This window comes from Tasmannia lanceolata, unplaced genomic scaffold (assembly GCF_043159265.1).
Source record: "Tasmannia lanceolata isolate RefF3 unplaced genomic scaffold, GAP_Taslan_0.1 ptg000002l, whole genome shotgun sequence".
Classification (NCBI taxonomy): Eukaryota; Viridiplantae; Streptophyta; class Magnoliopsida; order Canellales; family Winteraceae; genus Tasmannia; species Tasmannia lanceolata.
In genome coordinates, this window is record NW_027518679.1 from 22789052 (window position 1) to 22811114 (window position 22063).

General features: G+C 38.5%; 2 protein-coding genes and 1 long non-coding RNA gene across 3 annotated transcripts; all 3 read right to left on the bottom strand.

Annotated features, from left to right (window-relative positions):
- Positions 1-1838: 1838 nt before the first annotated feature.
- Positions 1839-2432, bottom strand: LOC143889652 (uncharacterized). Its single transcript, XM_077393933.1, has one exon. It carries the CDS (start codon positions 2430-2432, stop codon positions 1839-1841), a length of 594 nt encoding a protein of 197 aa, XP_077250048.1.
- Positions 2433-5412: 2980 nt separating this feature from the next.
- Positions 5413-9503, bottom strand: LOC143889434 (uncharacterized). Its single transcript, XR_013254842.1, has 2 exons — positions 8700-9503; positions 5413-5674 (listed from the first exon to the last, which is right to left on the bottom strand). It is a non-coding gene; the product is annotated as an uncharacterized LOC143889434 (long non-coding RNA).
- A 6834-nt stretch (positions 9504-16337) lies between these two features.
- BHLH100 (basic helix-loop-helix protein 100) lies at positions 16338-20481 on the bottom strand. The gene is made up of 3 exons (XM_077386304.1): positions 20167-20481; positions 17150-17506; positions 16338-16541 (listed from the first exon to the last, which is right to left on the bottom strand). The coding sequence occupies exons 1-3, from the start codon at positions 20452-20454 to the stop codon at positions 16455-16457; spliced, it is 732 nt and encodes a 243-aa protein (XP_077242419.1). The 5' UTR covers positions 20455-20481; the 3' UTR covers positions 16338-16454.
- Between the last annotated feature and the right edge of the window lie 1582 nt (positions 20482-22063).

Here is a 22063-nt window from a genome sequence, read left to right on the forward strand (position 1 = left end):
GATGGATGGGGCTATGCCCATAAACTCATTGAGAGCCTTCGATGTCCAGATCTAAGATTCTCAATCCCTTACCATATAGATGTACATAGCCACGTTGAGATATCATGATAATTTTGTAGCCTATTGCTACGCCCCCTTCCTACTTGGTGCAGCCCAAATACCAAGATCAAACAAAAACCAAGAAAGAACAAGTAACAAGAAGAACTCGTACGAAATCTCACGTATGCCGTGAAGATAAAATTTTATTCAATCTCAAAAGCTCCCCCAACCCCAATCTTCCATATCTTTTATTACATCTCTAAAAGATTTCCAAAAGATAAAAAAAAGCTAAAAATGATATTGGCATATCTATCTAAAATATTAAAGTTTCCTTAGCTAAAAACTAGCTACAAATAAGAAAAGCAACTAGAGCCTATCAAATCTAGTAAATAGCTAAATTATGAAATGATAACCTTTTAGGAAACAAAATACTCAAGGGAATAGGAAATCATATGTTCTAAATCTTGGAACTTGCTAAATCTCAAAGCTTGTAATCTTGCAAGTTTTCCAAGAATGTAAGTTTCCCATATCTCAAAATCAAGTAAACTTGGCAAGTTTCCATTCCGCCAAAACACCTCCTTATTCACGTAAACTTTCCGTATCTTCCACTTGTGAAACTTCCACTTATGAAACTTCCACTTATGAATCTTCCTAAAATAGCCATCCTCAAAATTTACTGCTAATTTTTGGATTGCATCACTACTGAATATATCTCGGCAGTTGGTTCCCATCCAACCCAGTGAGGTCATGTGGCCACCACCCAACATCTCCCACTGGGCCACATTGGCCGAATGCATTTCTTTTGTGTTTTCTTTAATTCTGTTTGGGATATTTCTCCCAAACACTTTTCTTGGCTCGGATATTTTGAAGTCCCATCAAGTTAATTTGCTCAATAAAATTTTCGCACAAACTCCTTTCGTCAAAGGATTGGCAATCATATCACATGTATGCATATAACTTATCTTCAATTCTCATTTTTCTACTATAACTCTAATATAGTGATCTTCCATGTGTAAATGTTTTTTCTTAGAGCTATTCGCTCCACTTTATATCAGGCTTATTGCCGCCCGATTGTCATAATACATTTCTATTAGTCCATCAACCATACCAAAGTCCAAATCGACCAAAAATCATCTAATCCGGAGACAGATGTGATATACTCAGGTACCTATGTGTATCTAGTCATGCATCTTCAATTTACTATTTATGGTGATTGCCAACTCAAAAATCGGAGAAAAAATCGAGCATCTAAATTCCTAGGCATATCTTTGTAATGATAAAAACACATCTAATCACTTTCTTGAGCAAATGAATATCTCACCTCCATAATAGACAAATTGGCTAATTGAACACCAAACAATACTTTCATTCGTAGGCAAATCTTTCATTATGTTAATAATATCACTTTTAATTAAGTAAAAGTCACATAAACGGCACAATTTCCCTACGGTATTTAAATTCCAATAAAATCACATTAGTTCCAATCTTGATTGTCAAGTAATTTGTGACTTGACTAGAAAAAAAGAAAAGAAAGAAGATAAAAGTGGCAAGATTGAATCTATTTATCATTATTTCACAGACCAATTAACATGCTATTCAATTGAAAAAGCACATTTTCCAACCTCAGGATGGTGGAGTAAATATATGTATATTTTCTACAAATTGAGGAGAACAGTAGCGTCAAAAAGGTTAGGTTCACTAACTATGAAACCCAAAAAAATTTTCTTCTTTCTTTTCAATTCTTTTAAACATAAAAGAATTGCCCTCCTATCCCTAGCTAATGTTTTTTGTTTGTTTGTTTACCTCCTTTCTAAGCCTAATAATCTGCTGGGTGATAACCTACTTTTACACTCTGAAATGGTCTGAAGCTTAGGCGACCATGGCTGCTCTCTGGACCCAACCAGCTGATCATAATGCTTCTTCAACTCCGGCGTACTGCAAATAGGACTTGTAACAGATCTACTTCCCTCCTCACAATCTTGTGAGATAATTCTTGTTATAAACTCCGGCGAAACCTTCATCAAAAGCCGACCATCAGAGCCTTTGACATATTGAAATGGGCACTTGCCAGAGTTGATGGACACACGTTTAGGAGTGGAAGCCAAGGCGGTGAGCGACGCAGTGGACAAGACCTGGCCGGGGAACCGGTCAACCGGAATAACAAAGTAGGTTTCACCCATCAAAAGCTTATCGTGGATTGATAGTGCCGGTATTTGATGGCCAATGTAGAAGGAGTCCGCGTGGCAGATGAGGCGGTCCGGGAATTGGAACATGACTTCGCCGGCGAGGCGATTACCGGAAAGTGTCCTTGTGGGACCTTCCCAGAAGACTAACTTCACTGTGGACTTGGAAATGGGGATGGGGATGCAAAAAGGAGAGAGTGCATTGCCCATGTTGGTTTTGTGAGAGAGAGAGAGAGAGAGAGAGAGAGAGAGAGAGAGAGAGAGAGAGAGAGTTATTAAGTTCTTAGTTTGTATGGATGCTGAGATTTGGAAGGTTATATAAGGGAGAGAAGAGGAGCCTTTTGAATTGAAAAGGTTACGTTTGTACTTTGGTTTTTTTCTTCTTTTAGTCGGTGGTCACTGGTCAGGGCCGACAGCGTTGAATAACATGGAATATTTTAGGTAATTTTACAAAAAGCCATTTGGAGGATGAATTTTGCATGAGAGAACAGCCACCTCAGATGCATTAAATATATAAGACAATTTGCTAAAATGTACGCCCATGTGGCTGTTCTTCTTGGCAAAAGTAAGCCTCCAAATGGTTTTCCGCAAAATTACCTAGTTGTTGTGAGGCAGATTCTCTCTCTCTCTCACTACTTATTATAAGGCTTGCCCAAATTAGGCCTAGTAAAAGCGATTAAATTACTCCTATGAAAAGGATGTAAACCTGTATTTTGCAGTAAGTACGTAAAAGGTTGTGGCCCAAAAATAATTTCCAGACCTATGGAAATGATTTTTGGGCCACAACCTATTCACATTGTAACCCAACAAATGGATAGTTTTGATCATCCTTTGGTGTGGGCCGTACCGTACTTTTTTGAAAAGGACCAATTACCAATGGGGGACAAACATTAGGCAGAATTATCAATTGGATCCAGGCTTTTCAGAAATTACCAATGGGGGACAAAATCTGTCTTTTCAGTAAAAGCTGGACGAAAATACCCTTTGGCATATAAAACACGTTTTGACTTTGGAAGGGGGTTTTCAAGTCTCTACGATTGGGGTTATTAGGTATCAAAATGGGGTTACCAATTTCAGAATGGGGTTTTCAAATCTCTACGATTGGGGTTATTGGTAACCTCATTTTGATACTTGATAACCGCAATCCTAGAGATTTGAAAACCCCATTCCAAAACTCCAATACCCTCGGCCAATTTTCAAGGACTTGATAAGCCCATTCAGAAATTGGTAACCCCATTTTTTATACTAGATAACCCCATTCCTAAAGACTTGAAAATCCTCTTCCAAAACTCCAGAACTCTCGGTCAATTTTCAGGGACTTGAAAACCCCGTTCTGAAATTGGTAACCCCATTTTGATACCTAATAACCCCAATCGAGAGACTTGAAAACCCCCTTCCAAAGTCAAAAAGTGTTTTATATGCCAAAGGGTCTTTTCGTCCAGCTTTTACTGAAAAGACAGATTTTGTCCCCCTTTGGTAATTTCTGAAAAGCCTGGGTCCAGTTGATAATTCTGCCTAATGTTTGTCCCCCATTGGTAATTTTCCCTTTTGAAAAATGGTGGTTTACACCACCACATATCATATATCTTTCTCATAATCTCTTAAAGCATATGATCCCGCAATCCATTGTTTTGATACTGGAAGCCCTTTTTCAATTATCCACTTCTCTGGTTGGCTTTTGATACCTTGTTGGGAATTTGTAACAACCAATAAGTAAATTAAGAGAGGGGTACTAATATCAAAAGAAAGGAGTTCGTATGTCAGTTCGATGTATTAAGCCTATAAAGAATTACTTAATCAATACATAAAACCATTGGCATTTTCCTCTATGATTTGACTTTTCATTAATGGGGACAGTTGAGATGCAAATAATTTCAAAGTCGTGCAAGTTTGAACCATACATAATCAAACGGTACGCACATGTATTATCTGCCACAAAACTACAGGATTGTGTCTTTTTGACTTATCTAATCAAATATTTAGTGAACAATAAAAAGCATGTGGCCCGTGAGAGGTGATTGCATGATAGTCCCAATGCAGTGAATCGCTGTAAAGATTACTAATGTCACACTAATCTCGATAATTAAACAATCCTAGCCCATAGAATCAATGGAATTTTGATGTGGTCAAAACAAATAAAGTTCGAGGAAAATTTCAATGGTAGGATGCGTAAACGCCATTTATTTTTTATGGGTTTTCCCTTCACGGCAAGGTTTGTACAAATCCTTATATTCTAATACGTAATTTCATGCAAATCATGTGACTAATTGTATTTATAATATGATATTTATATGAGGAAATGGATAAGCTTATCTGAGCAGAGCTCATAAACCATAGGGAAGGGCTTTCCAAACGAATGCTTTGGATCCCCAAAAAATGTGGACCCCCTATGGTTTTTGAGCTCTGCTCATATAAGCTTATCTGAGCAGTTGCTCACAAATCATTTCCTCTATTTATATTTATGAATAAAATGAGAGAGGGTTAATATATGAGGATAATGTCTTATGGGAGTTTTTATATGGTGGCTGACCGTCTAAATCACAAGGGCAGGGTGGTAGGACCCTGCCCCTTGATTTTTTATCGAACTGGGAAGTCAAAAAAGATGGTTTGTACTTGGATAAAAATCAAGGGACAGGATTTTGCCACCCTGCCCTTGTGATTTGGACGGTCAGCCACCGTATAAATTCTCGGCTTATGGAGGAATGGTTGGACAAGAGTCGTATGCCCATGATCATGGAGTGATGGGAGGACAAAAGGCCGAGTCATGTGGCCGGTTGAGTATGAGTTTAATTGATGACCATGTGTTGGGAAATCCAAGTCGTTTACGTCTTTACAAGTCAAGTCATGAAAAATATCAACCAATGAGCCATCCTTCTTACTTTGCTCGAAGTGACAGTTATATGGACTGTCACCATCCGCTCTTTTAGTCTTAAGCCTCTCTATCTCCTAGACACACAGTAATTAACTGGCTTATTTCTCACTTGGTTTTTATCTATATTATAATTTGTTGGAATAACTAGATGATCAGATTACAACAATCTTAAAGTGTTGAAACTGTCAACATAAAGAGGGAATGATCTATGGCTTCATTAAACCTAAAAATTACGAAATCGATCTCAGTCTCGTTACTCGGCCCCAAAATTGGTGCAACTCGGAATCAAAATTTCAGCAGTGTTTAAAATTCCATAAATGAATTAAACTTGAAAAGCCCAAATGAAATTACTGTTTGAAAATAGATAGCACTTATCTTTTTGAAGGAAAACTCTTTATGGAAATCAAAGCTTTGATGATTGAAGAAGACAAGATTGAGTCGTGCCACATGGTCACTCTCCAGAATAATTATATCCACCTCCTACAGTGCAACCGGGATCCGCAAATCGACGCTTCAAGATAAAAAAAGCCAAACTGGCTCCAATCCACGTGCACTCTCTGACTGGTCCACCTAGTACCACCTGAGAACTGTGTTAAAAAAGAAGGAATGGAGGATGAAGGAAGGAGATAAAAATGAATTTGTTTGCATAAAACAGTAGCCAAATCACAAGCATTTCCTTTGCCCAAAGCATAAAACAACAGTGCAAAATCCGCATCCCACAAGTGTTGCCTCTCTCTCCCTCTCTTACATAGAGATAATATGAAAGTTAGATAGGAAATAAACGCCCATTAAGAGGCTAAAACGTTTTCTCTCCCAACTATCATATTTGTGACTAATGGACATGGAAACGGTCATACATTAATGGGGTGTCAATAGCAAAAATGTGTGGGGAGACTAAATAATAAAAACTGTTTAAGTTTTAGAGGGAAAATTAAAAATGTGTTGGGCACTAAAAAGATACTTTAATTTTGCCCCAAGCCCAAGCCCAAACCCAACCCCTAACCTGAACCACAGGTCACGGCCCACCCCAGCGAGGCGAGGCGCACGCGTGCTCGCACGTGTGCGTGTGAATATGAACTTGTGTTCATACAAAACTAAGGCATCCAACAAATTCCATGCCCCTTGAAAGGCTCAAGCCTTTCCTCCAACACCCCATCTTATATGGATGAGTGTTTTCTTCTCCTTAACGGATGTGAGACTATTAATTTTGCATAGAAGTTGAGAACCTCTCCACACACACACACCCAAGGTCCTGGGTTCACGTTCCCATAAGCACAAAAGACACTTGTTTTTTGAAAACAAGAGGGAACTTCAAATTTTGAATCTTCCCACCATATTTTAAAGCTAAAACAAAAAGTAGCTTTTGACTTTTTATTTTATTTAAAATTTCTCACAATCTCCCACAAGATTCAAAATACAGTTGCAATTTGAAAACAGGAGCATCTGAGCACATTAGAAAAATAGAGTGAATTCATACTGGTGTCTTTTGGACTTCAACTAAAATTTAAGATAAATAGATTACGTTACCGAGTACGGGTAAAGTTGGACTCCTTCAAAGTTGTTGCTCTTCCTAGATCAGTAGAGCATAATGTGGATTCTGTCGGGAGGTCGTCCCTTCCGTAAACCACGGGGGTTTGTGTGTTTTTGCAGTGTTTGCTCTTGTCTTGAATTTGAATATGCTTTGCTTTTTTTGGAAATTTCAGATAAAAATCTGAACTTCGCAAAAGAAGCAATTGACCAAAGTCGGCACCTAGGTTAGGGCTTAGGACCTATGATTAACTCTGTAGGTTTGGTCTATGAACCAAAGTTGGGTAAGTTACCTGGTTACAAGATTAGAAGGTGTTAAGCACAAATCTTGCCCGACAAATGTCGGTATTTGCTTTTAAAAGCTTTAATTATTTAAGTCTTAACTAAAGGGATGAATGTGAATGTTTATTTGAACTAACTTAAGGATTTCTATGGGTTTGGCCATTCATAGTTTAGACTGATGCGGGCCAGGAGTTTTGAAATGAGATCTAAATGGTGAAGGGAATGGAGAAAGGGAGAGAAGGGTGTGATTGAACTTGGGTTTGCCAAGTTGCCTATGTACCCTAAACATTAGGGATCAAGCCATCACGTAGTTCAAACGGTCCTAAAATGCCTACCTAGAATGCCTAAGTGCCTAGATTGAGACCTAAGTGCGTGAGTGTGGTTTGACTATGCCGAATTGAGATTAGATATTTTTGGTGCTAAGTGCTAGTGACTACTAATTCCTATATGCCTAGTATGCTGCTACTAGAATAATTCTAGAACTAATGTAAGGGAGCCTAATGAGCCTAAGTTAAGGCTAAGATTTGAGGTACGGTTTAAAGATTGGGGATCGGACAAATCCCGGGATTAGCTATCCCTGGATAAGGTTCTAAGTTTGGGATTGGGAATTGAGATTAGGTGTCCTACGATAAGGTATCATAGGGTTAGGGTTCTAGGATAAGGAATTCTATAGTTCGAATTCAACTCATGTTGAGTTGGATCGGGTTGACACGGGCTTGGACTCGGGTTGAACTCGGGTTGGGTGTTGGACTTGCCTTGGTCGTGTGGGCCTTGGCTTTTGTCTGGGTTCTTCTAGGCCGTGTGGGCCTTTGATTTGGCGTAGATTTTCCAAGGCCGTGTGGGCCCAAGGGTTGTAGGATTATGTAGGTTTAGGTAGGGGCTTGCGGCTAGGTTGGGTTCGCGGCTTGTTTTGTAATTGGTTAGCATAGGTGAGTGAGTTGGGCTTTAGGAAATGGTAGGGCCGAGTGGGTCCTTTTGGGTGTTTGAAGTTTTGATGGGGGCCGAGTAGGCTACAGAGTTATCATTCTCTCAAAGACAACCTACTATTGTACTCTTTGCACATCTTTTTCTTTTTTTCTTTCTATTCCTTTGTATTTGATTTCATGCTACCCTACTGTTCCATCTAACCTTTTCTTTTTTCCTATTCTTCATCCAAAGCTACTGTTGGTGCCAAAGATACAGTTTTAATGACATTATTTGACTCGAGCAGCAAAAGGAAACCGTTTTAGTTCAACCAAAACTTCAAGATACTGTTTGTGTTCACAAAAGAAACTATTTGGTTACATTGATTCACGGCACGCATAACCGGATTGATCTAATTTAGGGAAATCATGATACACAGACACTGATCATCTAAATGCCTTGATCTGGAGTTTGATTATATAACACACAGAATCTGATGGTCTTAATCATAACATACAGCAACTAATTTCATTGAATGTAAGAACCTGATGACCATAACACACCGAATCTTATTGCCTCGATCTAGTTCACAGAAATTGATTATATTGAATAAAACACACAGAATCTGATGGTATTTACCATTGAACATAAAAAACCTCATGATCTTTATCTTGTTCAAATAAATTGGTAGCATTGAACATGATAGAAATAAATTGATCGCATTCATCAATTGGAAGGGAGCATCATATCTACAAAGCTACTATCTTCCTTTTAGTATCATTTGGTTTTGATTCTAACAAAAAAAAAACATTATTAGCATTAGAAGATCAAAACCAAATGGGGAACTAATATGAAGTCAAGCTAATGTAAGAACCAAAAATGCAAGTACTAACCTTTCGTAGGATTCGAGTAGCTTGGAGATCAAATGTTGGAAAGAAAGTGAAGAGAAGATTGGTCTTGATGAGACAGTAAGAGTAGATAGGGAAAGAGGGAGAAAGTTAGAAATCTGTTGGGATTCACAGAGGGAACAAGAGAGTGGGGGCTGTTGTGGTTAGTTAACGGTGGTGTTGAGAATGGAGATGGTAGGATCGAGGGCTGCAAAAAAGGGAGGTGTTGCAGGGAATGGTGGCTGCGAACAAGGGTAGTGATGGACTGCTATGGGTGGAAGCGAGGGTTGTAAACAATGATGGTGGAAGCAAAGGCTGTTTGCTGTCCAGAAATTGACAAAGATGGATCTAAAAAAATGAAAACGGGGTGTGGTGCTGCTGCTCTGCAAGGGATGGGAAGGGAGGTGTTTTGATGGTTAATGATGGTAGGGAAGAGAAGAAATGACCCAAGGTGCTGGTGGAATCTTTGTGCGTTGGAAGAACAGTAGCAAGGAAAGATTTGATGAGTTTTGGGGTGTGAAATGGCAGCAGCAAAAGAGGTACGGGGATGGGGTGTGGGGTTTCTCCTCTTTTCATTTGGGTAGCTCGGTCTCTTTTAATAGAAGTGACGGAGTGGAGAGATAAGGATGAGAGGTTGTTGAAGAGATAAGCAAAGAAATAAATTTGGTTGATCTCATGGTTGTTGGAGTGATCCGAAGAGTCTCATGGGGACTAGGTTGTTAGTGTAGGTGAGATGAGAGATGGAGAAATTCCATTCGGTTGAATTAGATCTCTTGGAGAAGGAAGTGGGATGACTTAGAAAAGGAGGCAATAGAAGATTTGGTGAGAGAGAGATAGATAGCATTCATAGGGGTCAAGGTGGCAATTAGGCCGTGCCGGCCCGCGGCACGCCCTACACAGCACGTCGTGGGCCGTGCCAGCACGGCACGATTGCTATAGTGACGTGGGTCGTGCCGGCACAGCACGAAGGCGTGGGCCGTGCCGGCCTGCCGGCACGAACCGGCACGGCCCGCGGCACGACACTGCCCACTGGCAATTTTGCCTTTGTTTATTTGAAATTTTTTGTATTTTCTCAAAAATACCCCTTAAAGTTAGAAAAAATGACTAGTGAGGGGGTAATTTCGGAAATTACATTGTGTAATTTCTTGTGTTCCAAAAATACCCTTCCCAACAACTATATTTGGGGGTACTTTAGGGATTACACATGTTTTTACTAAAATAACCCCCAATTGATCAATTTTTTACTTTAGGGATAATTTCCGTAGGATGATCCAAACAGTCCAATTGATGGGCCACCACATAAATTGACCGTGCCCGCCAAACCATTTCTATAGGGCGATCCGAACTGTCCAATTACTGGGCCACAACATAAATGGGTTGCTCCCCTTAAATCATTCCCATAGGATGATCCAAACGGTCCAATTGATGGGCTAAAATGTAAATTAGTTGTGTCCCCTAAATCATTTTCGTGGGATGATCCGAACTGTTCAATTAGTGGGCCTTGAGATAAATGGGTTGTGCTCCCAAAATCACCTCCATAGGATGAACCTAACTGTCCAATTAGTGGTCCTTGATGTAAATGGGATGCGCTCCTAAATTATTTTCAGGGGATGATCCAAGTGCTTTCAAATTTTAATACAAAGACACCTTTAAAACATATGGTGGGTCCATTTAATGTTGGCCGAAAAATCGTCTCTTAGGATTAGCACTAGCTGCACTCCCGTGCGATGCACGAAGCAAGGAAAAATATGCTTTTAAATTGTTTTTCAAATTAAACAGTACATTGAAAGAGGAAAAAAAGCATTGAAATTGTTCAAGAATGAAAAAAAAATCCTCGAATCAATCAATTGTTTTGTAGATAATCATTTTGAAGAAAAAACATGGTGTACCTCATATAAAATAGAAATAAAAAACAGAGAGCAAAGATGTTGCTGGAAACATAAAAAGAGATAAGATATTATAATAAATGCAAAATTAAGATGGGGAGAGAGTGAGCGGTCGGCGTGATACAAATTACCTTAGATCAATAAATAAATAATCAAGTAATAAAGCCACCATAATCAGCATGCAAGATGAAACAAATCAAAGGTCCTAATGTCCACAGAATAGTTTATCAGTAATTAGTTTCGCTCAAAAGTTCTGAACATTTGACAATAAAAATAATAATTAGGTCAAAAAAGAATAATTGCACTCAACCAAAAACAAATAGATGTTATCAAGTTTATAAATGACTTTCTAAAATGGCATAACACAAATGAAACATTAGTTTGGATTCCATGAAAAATACCCAATTCGTTGTTGATCTCTTATTGATGCTTTCTCATCTCCAACATATTATGCAACTCCAGAAGTGAATATCTTAGCCATATAACTTTACGGAAAAAATTGTACAATTTCAATTCAAAACCCAATATCACACAACAGACTGTGGAGTTAAAAGGTATAAGGGAAAAATTATGGAGAAGAAACCCATTGAAACCAGAAAATTTGGTAATAAACTATGCCTTCATCAAAACAAATAAATCAAATTTCACATCAGAATTGTATCAAAACATAAATGAAAGGAAATTTAAAACGAACATACATTGCACCTTGTATTGTCGCCAGTTTGTTTCTTCTCACCGGAGGAGTAGAACAAAAAGTTATAATGCAAAGGGAGAGGGAAAAAATAGGAGAGGAAAATTGAGGGGAAGAATATGTTGGTGATTTTAAGGGATTTAGGTGGTGTTTAAGAAGGCTATAACTCAGTAATAAATTGTGGGGTGGAAGAGGAAATGTTTTGAAGATACACGTTTTAGTCAAGAGAAGCCTTTTCGTATTCTTCTTTTATTAGAAAATCCAAAAAAATCCAAAATATCAAAGGAAATCGAAAAAATATAAAGAAGGCCACGTTGAGCACTCACAAAAGCCTTTTCGCATTCTTCTTTTAGTAAAGAGAGGTTTTGGAGGTTTTATCAATTAAAGGAGTTTTAATGCCTAATTAAAACTCAAAATCAAAGGGGTGTTATTGGCTATTTAATGCAAATGTAGAGGTGAAACCTGGCTATACACAAAAGCTGCATGTATAGAGGGTGTGCCACATGGTAGCACCACGGCTTAAAGCGTGAAATTGGAGGTACTTTTTATTTGCTACTATGGATAGGCCATTCGTAAAAATCGTCTCCCATTCCACGATCCTAACCCTCCAATTTGTAGCATTGAATACCAGTTGTTGATTTATTGTTTCATCACCGTCCATTTTTTGCCAATTTATGGAAAGAACTCAGTAATCTATATCCAGTTGAAGAGACGTATACCATTTTGATTGCAATAAAAACTGGGATCAAACATTGTTTCATCACCGTCCACTTATTTAGGGATCAAACATCTCCTAATGAAGACCTGTTTTATAAAAACAGACGTTATATTTATGGAAATAAAAACTGGCACTATATTTATGGAAAGATATCAGTAATCTATATCCATTCGAAGAGAGAAATCGGCAATCTATATCAGTTGAAGAGACGTATACCACAAATTTTCAATGTAAACGATATAGGAGAGAGAAAGAGATATAATAGGATATTTAATAGCTTTTAATAGGAGATTTAATAGCTTTCTTCGATATAATAGATGTTTTTTAAAATTGTGGGATGGAGGGGCTGACACGTGGCAGCACCACGGCGTAGAGGATTCCGCTTTACTTATATATATATATATATATATATATATATATATATATATATATATATATATATATATATATATATATAGGATTAGAAATTTTCAAATTATAATGGACCCTATTAAACTTTGGCCAAAAACACAATGAATTCAAATTTCGAAAAATATTGGTCCCTACCCAAATTGACCAAGGATTACAACCCTTTCCCATTTTCCATGGAAAATGAATTCTCTTTGGCTCTGTTCACTTGTTTTCCTGGGAAAGGAAAAGAAAAGGTTTCTCGAGAAACTGACGTGGCAAAAGGAAAAGAAATCCCAAAAAACTGTGCAGGAAAAGGTTTCCCATGCCTGTTCACGGGCGCAGGAACCATGCAGGAAAAACTGCTTGCCCATCTATTTTCACTGGTTTCCTCGGGAAAGCAAATCTCATCAAAATGGTGGGAAATTGTTTCTCACACTTATGAGAAAAGACTCTTTTCCACGTCATTTGTGGGATTTTCGATGTCATTTTTGACATTTTCCACCTAATCCTGTTAGTTTCTCGGGAAAACAAGTGAACACCACTATTTTAGCTTTCTCGGGGGAAAAAAGAGGTATTTTCCCGGGATTTAATTTCCCGAGAACGCAAGTGAACAGAGCCTTTGAGAAAATGAGAAAAATTAGAGGAAAGCAAGGGAAAATGATGGAAAGTGAGAGCAAACATCGGGAAAGTTGGAGGAATTGTGGCAATGAATGAATTGCTTGGAAAAATTTAGGGAAACCAATTGGAATGCCCTGGAATATTTCGGGAATGTGAAAAATGAGGGAATTGACCTAGAAGATTGAGAAAGTGTAGGAAACTGACACATAAATAGAGAAAACTTAGGAAACGGGACTCTAAAATGATGAAAATCCTTTGTTGGTGTAGCGGAGCAAAATTGGGGTGTCTACACATAAGAACACCGAAATCAGATAAGGGATTTGAAAATTTCCCTCAAATGTGATGACTCTATTTGCAAATCGTCAAACTAGAAGACTCTTTTTGCAAATAAAGAAAAAATAGAAGTCTTCTTTTGCAAAAAATCCCTTTTATTACTAATTTATAGCACAAAATCTAAGAGGTCCAAATGAACCAACAATCGAGCTTGTCATGAGTCTTAGATAGTCACAATGTTCGGCGAGACGATGCCATTGTAGTTATTCGGTCCGGACTCAAGTGGTCATGTTCCAGGACTTGGAGAAGGAGTTACCCCGAGGGCTATCTTTGATTCTAGTTGTGAAGGTCCTACTGCAAGAATCTACTTATGATATCAAGAAGTGGAATTGCATAGGACTGGAGTACAAATATTAGGACTGAAATGGCAGGGTCACAAACCTGAGGCCAGTATAAGAGGGATTGAAGAGGATTCTCGAACAATTTCAAGCTCCTCACCTCCGCCACGATGTCATTGTACCGTGCTGGACCCCGCCTCCACCGGGTTGGATCAAACTAAATTTCGACGGAAGCACACTTGGCAACCCTGGTAGAGCTGGATTTGGGGGAGTTTTCCGGAATCATATGGGTTCTATTATTGCGTCATATTCAGGCCCGGCCGGCATTTGTGATGCCAATGATGCGGAAATATCCGCCCTTTTATTTGGTATCAAATGGTTCAGGATGAAAAACTTGGGTCCTTTGATTGTCGAAGGCGATTCGGCGAATGCCATTACTTGGGCTTCAAATTGGTGCTGCGGACCGTGGAGATTGGCATCGAAAATTGACGAAGTCAGAGACCTCGTTGGCATTGTGAAGCCCCTTATTGAGCATAGGAGAAGAAGCACAAATTCGATGGCGGATGCTTTGAGGACGCATGGCGTGAACCTCGCATCCCCATGTATTGTTGAGGGATCTATGGTATGTGATATGGGGTAGGCATCTTTGGGGTTATTCTAATCTCATACCTGATTGTATCTTGGAGGGATATTTTCGATGTATTCTGGGATGGGGGACTAGGCTAATGGAATCTCTCAATGAGACGTCTTGTCCGGTCGATTGTAATCTATTTTCTGATGGAATAAAATTCGTTACCTCTTATAAAAATAAAAATAAAAACTTCAAGCTCCTCAATCTACGCCTCATACACGCTTCTCCGATTCAGCTAGTATTTCTTTGCCTGGTATTCAGGGTGCAATAATGATGATAATTACACGACACATACAGCTCCCCTCTTGAAAAGGCAAAGGACCAACTATTAACGGGAAATATGTGCATTTAATATTAATTTTTATTTATATATATTTAACATTTGGGAATTGCTAGCGTCCATCGCAAAGTTTTTGCGACAGTTCTGTCGCACATCAGACCAGCCACCTCATGAATGGAGACAATTAAAACCCTTTTGAAATGGACCTTAGCAAATCCCTTAACATTTATATCGTTATACTAATATTTTAGTATTTGATTATCTTGTAAGGTCAGTAGAATTTTGGCGGGCCGATGGGAAGCGCCGGATAATTGTTTTTTAAAATATACTAATCGGCGACGGTTCTTTTTACCGCCATATAGTTTTTTTTTTTTTTGTTTTTTTTTTTTTTGTTTTTGAAAAACTAGTAAAGGTGTTAGATATAGATTGTGACGGTTCACATCCATCTCAATAAAATATATTATTAGCTTTGACCATGTAACCGTCACCAAATTTAAAATAAATTGCAACGGCCACATCCGTCTCAATACAATATATTATTAGCGATGGACATCTAACTGTCATCAATTTTAAAATAAATTGCGACCGCCACATCCGTTTCAAGAAATTATATTATTACATTATATTAAAGTTTAACCTTCAAAGACGGTTAATACATCTCCATTGAACATAATATGACACGGTTATGAGATTGTTTCCTTTTCCGTCGCTATAACTCGTTCGCAACAATGACTATAGGGACACAATTTTAACTGTCGTGAAAAAGATATAGAGAAAGCTTATTGGTAAAAAGAGACAGAAATGTGCTGTCCCCAATGAAGGTTTTTCTTGTAGTGGTACCTTGTTGAAGATGAATACTTATTCTAGGGTAGCAAATTGTGTGCGCCTAGATGTGCCTTAAGAGAAAAACTTATATAAGAGTTACTTGGTGTTGTTCTAGGTGGTCACCTTGGGCATTACAAGACTCTTTCAATGGTCGCAGAACGATATTTTTGTTCTAATTTCGATAAGATGTGACTTGATTTCGTGAGAGATGTATTACTTACGAAGGCCTCTTCAAGCTCTTTGATAAGAAGAAAAGATACATAAGGAAATGAAGATGCAATAAAAGGCCTTTCTAAATAGCATTCCAAGAATACAGGGTTATATATGCTTTTTCTAGTTCCAGATGCACAATGGGAGGACCTTTCTATGGACTTTATGTTGGGTCTTCCGTAGACTAATGACGTATGGATTCCTTGTTTCTTATGGTTGACAAGTTTTCTAAGATGACACACTTCAGTGCTTGCAAGAAGACGCAGGATGCGGCAATTGCCAATCACTTCTTTCAAGAGGCTTTTCGGCGAGTTCCCAAGATGATTACACTTCAGACTGAGACTCCAAGTTTTTGAGCTTGTTCTGGAAGACCTTATGGTGGTGATTCTATACTTCTTTACAGTATAGCAGTACTTATAAACCCCCATATGGATGAACAAACAGAGGTGAATAAGACACTCGGCAACATCCAACGGAGCTTATTGAGTGACAAGCCAAAGCAGTGGGATCTTGCTCTAGCTCAGGCTGAGTTCGCGTATGCAACATAAAGATTAGATCTACTGGCTTGTCACCTTTTGAAGTTATATATGAGTAGCTTTGAAAATATTTTAGATTCTTATTCTCACCATAGCTAACTTAAGGGAGATTTCAGATGCAACCAATCAATTTGATCACAGGAGATCGAGATCATCATGTCCAACTAACCGGTCACATTTCTATATTGTATGGATTTTTTAGAAGGTCAAGACAGGTGTTGCAGGTACTACTAACAGAGTAGCTTTAATTTCTCCTTTTTCTCTTTTCTCATTACCATGGATTTTTTTAGATAACTGCTTTACAGGATTACACATAATAACAGCAACCCCAGTATTAAATCTACAACATTTTCAAGTTATATGTATCATGAACACAGTTCTTCCCTGTTTGCATACAAGGAAAGAAGCTTCTCACTCAACATCCCACAGTTCATCCTCATGGTTTCCATAACCTGTTGAATCAGCAACAAGGAACATAGAGTTAATTAGGCAGTAACAAGACCAATCAAGTTTTTTTTTTTTTTACCAAAAACATTTGAGAATTCTGTGAAACCCGGCAAACAATTTTCACAAAATAAATAAAATTTGGCCTGGTTTATCTTTGATCTGGCCTTTATTTTTTTTCGCAATCATTGTGAAACAACCAATTACTTCAAAAGCTTAAGCTGTTAGGGTAAGCATTATTTACCTCCCCTTCACGTGTGGCCCCTCTTTTTTGGGTTAGCCTACTCGTAGATTTTTTATATCAAAGGGTTGTTAGTCTACTTAAAAACTCCCCTTCACTTGTGGCTCCTCTTTTTCGGTTGGCATACACGTGGATTTTTAGTATCAAGGAGTTGTTTTGGTTTTGAACCCACGACCTACTGTGATAGATCTGATACCATGTGAAACAACCAATTACTCCAAAAGCATAAGCTTTTAGAGTTGGCATTATTTAAATATTTATACTTCAACAATCATAGCTTTTTATTAAAAACCCAGCTAAATCAAGTTAATCAAATTGAAGTCAAGATAATCAACATGAAAGAATCATGATGTGTATGAGAGAAAAAAACTAGACCTGTAGATATATATTGTAGAACACTCTGTCCCCAATAGTGGTGAAAGCTGAAGCATTCATTACTTGAAGGCCTTCCTCCTCCAAATTTAGAAGAACTTTAGAGATTGGACTCCTTACATTTAAGTTGCATATATGAATCACAACTTCTTTATCATTGACCCTGCTCGCTGAAACAGTTGGGAATGAAGAAGATAGGGAGGCACCTCTCCTACAATTACTAGGTTGGGTGATATCGCTCTGTCTAGAGATCTGTGATAAAATTTCTTCCTTCCTTTCTGCCAGCCTCTCAACTTGTTTTCTGAGCTCCGGTATGTATTTAAGAACGCGGGAGATAGTTACAGGAATGCTCAACTTCTTCTGTAATGGCAACATAAAAACTGATTAATTTGCATGAAATGATCTAAATAGTCCTATATCATATGGTTATTTTTAGAACCCATTTCCTTGTAAGATGAAAAAATTTTTGAGCATGATTGCCAAGTGAAATATATTCCATGGAGCATAGTAAGAGTATAATAAGTCAATTTGTAATCTTTTAACACCCGCTTTGAATCCAACACTTTAGTCTTTGTCTGTTTACATAAGTCCTCCGTACTACTCATGAATTAAGAATTCTCACAATGACAAGGTCTACTCGACATGGATTACAGGTGAATGAAACCTTTCCCACGAATCATTCATAAATTATCAACTATCAACAAAGTTAGTAGGGCCAGTTGTCAGAGAAGGGCGGAGATTGAGAGAAATGAATGTGGGAACAGGGTTGGAGCATGAAAAACCATTGAAAACCAGGAAAAAAGAAAACCCAATTTAAAGTACAATAATTTTTCTCCATTTTAGGGATTTTTCATGCTCTCTCCACTCTGTGTCCTCTCAAGTCTTTCCCAGCTCTCCTCTTTTCTATCTTACAATTGGGCCCACTAATATTCCATGGAATAATTTTTAATGGTTTCCAAACATGCCCTTAGTGTTTGGGGTTCTCTTTGGATGCCAATCGAAATTGGTTCTTTCTACACCACTACACCCTCGCCCCTCCTTTTAACATTATTCGTTAAGTTTTAAAGGCAAAGAAAAACGTTAAAGGGGGGGATTTATCCTCAAGTAGTGAACCATTCTCACAGAAACCGTTACGGGGGCGGAGGGAAATATCATTCCCCATCTACTCTTATTTGCAAATTATTATAACCATTATTTACAAGAGGAAAAAGATTGTAAGCTCGAGCGTACCAACCTTATGGTACGCTCGAGTGCCCATTCACATGGGTCCCACATTTTTTTGTGGTGATCCAAAGCATTCATTTGCAAGGCCCTATCATAGATAGGGTGTGTACCAAAAATCAGCTCCATTGGATCATCCTAACCCCTCCAAAGTAGAGGGCAAAAATGGGCAGATTTGTGGACAAACAATGTTTGTCCATTTTGACCTCCATAAATGGATGGGTTAGGATGATCCTATGAAGCTGATTTTTGATACACACCCCATCTATATATATAAGGGCCTTTCAAATGAATGCTTTGGATCATCCTAAAAATGTGGGCGCACATGTGATTGGGGGCACTCGAGCGTACCATAAGGTTGGTACACTCGAGCGTACAATCCTTTTCCTCTATTTACAAATAATTATATTTAACTTCTATGTTTAAAAAAAAAATTGTTTCAAAAAAGAGGAATGATATAGATGCAAGATCCCTCTTTATGCAAGGGCCCTTGAATAGATCCACGTCATTTTTAAAGTCGGTTGCGAAACTGAATTCGGTTGCACTTAATGACGTGGATCTATTCAAGGGCCCTTGCATCTATCAGTCTTTGAAAAAAAATCATATGGAAGTGATATATCCGCCCCTTTTGGTTACTTGGGACACCGACCAACAGTATATCAATGACTACAGAGGAGCTGATGTACTTCATGTCAGAAGGATTCATTGGAGCTGATTGCCACGTACACTGATACTGGATGTCCCAAGTAATCAAAAGGGGCTGATATATCAATTTCTAAAATCATATTATACTTCAAAATTATTTGCAGATAAGTTTAGGAAAACACTTCTAAAACGGGATTCTGTGCTGAAAATAAAGACGAGTGAAAATGACTAACGATTTGGTCATTTTTACATTATTTTTTGCATTCGTGGGGAAAGGTGTTCTCCTTTTTTGTTTTCTTGTGCATGTGTCAGGATAGTGGGCTTTGTGCTGTTTCCCAGACGGGATTCCCGTTTTGTGCAAATAATTTTTTGTGGTATCGAAAGAGGCCCTAAGAGTGCATTTGGATTACCAGAATCACATGATGGAATAAGCATCTGATTCCAATTCTTTCCAACTCCAGTATTTGGTTCAAAACAAGAACGGAATCAACACTGGGGCGGAATTAAAGAAGGAAAAAAAAATGTTAGAATCTACTTCCCAGCACAAGAGGTGGTATTCTGATTTTGCCCCAGTCGGAATGGAATTTTTATTAGAATTTTTTAAATTAAATTTCTTTTCTTTTTTTCAATTTTTTTCTCATTCCATTTATGGGAGAAAGGTAATAGGAATCATATTGATGTTAATTCCGATTCCTGGTTCTGGCAATCCAAACATAGCCTAAAGCTATGAACTGTGTGGATTCCCTAATTGGCCTACAAGAGTTGACTCGGACAAATAGAACAAGTTTTCTAGTGGAGACTCCGAGTTTTTCATTATTTTGGCAAAGTTTATATATATTATGCTGAGTATAGTGTGGCTGAAAACATAATTGACTCGACCGAGTCAGTGATTGACACGAACGATTTCATGCAAAAACCTATGTTGGCAAGAAGGGAAGATTCAATAGAAGCATAGTAAAGATGTAATGTTTTGGGTCTTCCAAAGTATTTGATGTAAGTAATTCCAATATAGCTATAGGTTTTGAGGTAAGGAGGGACGCCTTTTGTATGCTTTTACCTTCTCAATAAAAGTTAAGGTGCCTGCCCGGGTCCCTACATAAATATCGGGTTAAAAACAAATAGAAGCATAGCAAAGGGAAGATACAAGGCGATACCGTTTGTTCAGTTCCCGGAAGTAATGACCGGAGAGAGGAGTACAAATTGTTTAGCTTCTTGCGGCGGTCACGTTCGTTGGCATTGTGGCTCAATTTCTTCACAAACAATGGATCTTCACCGGTTTCCGCCGAATTTTGCGAATTGTTCATGGTAACTTCAAGTTGAGGAGGAGAGAAGGGGGGAAAAGATTTAGAAATTTCAGTTTCTATGCAATTGTAGTTTTCAAAAGAATCATCTTCTAATGGGCATCCAAATGTTGGAAACCATGCAGGAGAAAATGCTAACATGATGGGGTAAGTTGCTGGGAAATTCACCTTCACTCTTGTTCTGATAAGGTCAGATGATCAAGACACACATATATATATATACAAGCTCTGATAGAGCAAGTCGTCAGGTGTATGTGTTAATTAATGGGAAAGGATATATGCATTATTGTTTTAGTATAACTGGCACTCTTCTTATTTTAAACGGCCCATTGGTTTTTTATTGAACTTTTCAAAACTATAACGTACGGCTGATTAGAGAAGTGTAAAATAAGGAGAGTTGTGTCAAATTAAAGAATCGGTGTTTGATTCTATCCCCACGGTTCTTGGGTTTGGGTGATTTTACTCGGTGCAAAGGGAATGCCCAACCGGAATTTTAGGTGGAATCTTGGGTGGATTTTGATACCGCCCTAGGTAGGTGGTATTCTGATTCCCAACACAAAAAAGACTCGATTTTGTTGACAAAATTAGGGAGAAATCTCCATGATTTAAGGGAGAAAATCTCTCTCTCTCTCTCTCTCTCTCTCTCTCTCTCTCTCTCTGGCAAATGCTTCATCGTGAGACCCTAAACCTGTTATTTTTTCTGAAAATGCTTCGTTAATGGGTAACCAAACACAAGAATTGGAATCTACATTCCCTTTATCATGGGAAATGGAATTTGATTTCCATACCCATTCTTGATTCCTGGTATCCAAACGCACCCTCATAGTAATCCCTTTATGTATTGGAGAGTAATACTAGCCACCATTCCTTGCCCGTGCTAAGCATGGGTGTAAAATGGTGGGACCCATGCCCTTGGCTAGAGATGGTGGGGACCCACCCATCACCACATGATTTGTGAAATGATGGGGCCTACAACATAAAATGGGGTGTAAGAGGGTGGGTCCCATAAGGTGTTAAATGGTGGGGCCTACACCATAAAATGAAGTGTAAGATGCTGGGCCCCACCCTATGCATAGTTAGGGGTGTAAACGGATCGAATTTGAAGCGGATATGGCCATATCCGAATTTGATTACAGTATACACTATCCGAATTCGGATTCGGATTCGAATTTGACGGATATTTAATATCTATTACTGTATTTTATTCCGGCGGATATTGTTCAAATTTGGATATTACGTATCCGTTTATCCGATAAATTTGAACATTTTATTGCAGCACTTTATCTTTCTTCCCCTTCTTACTCCTCGAATGAATTTCCCAAACCCTAAAACCAGACCTCTACCTTCTCTTCTCAAAATTAACTCTCAAATCCTAAAATATATGTGATCATCTTCTTCCTTTTAAAACAAAGGCAGAGAGAGAGAGAGGCGGTGGGGATGGATGGTGTTGGTAGTGATCTTTGGATTTTTATTTTTATTTTATTTTATTTTTTTTGTATATGATGGAATGGGTTTGGGCTATTTTGAACAGGGTAAGTGGGGCTGCTGATGGTGGAAGATGACGAGAAATGGGGATGGAGATGGGGATTGGGTTAGAGATTGAGGTGACTGGCGGTGATGGAGGTGGCAGTGAGAAGGTGGAGAGGGGGGGGGCGGTGGATTTTGATGGGGTTGGGGGCACCAAGGAATACCGGAGATGGTGTCTCGACCTCCTCCTTTCTCTTCTCTTGCTTCTCCTTGCAAACCTTAG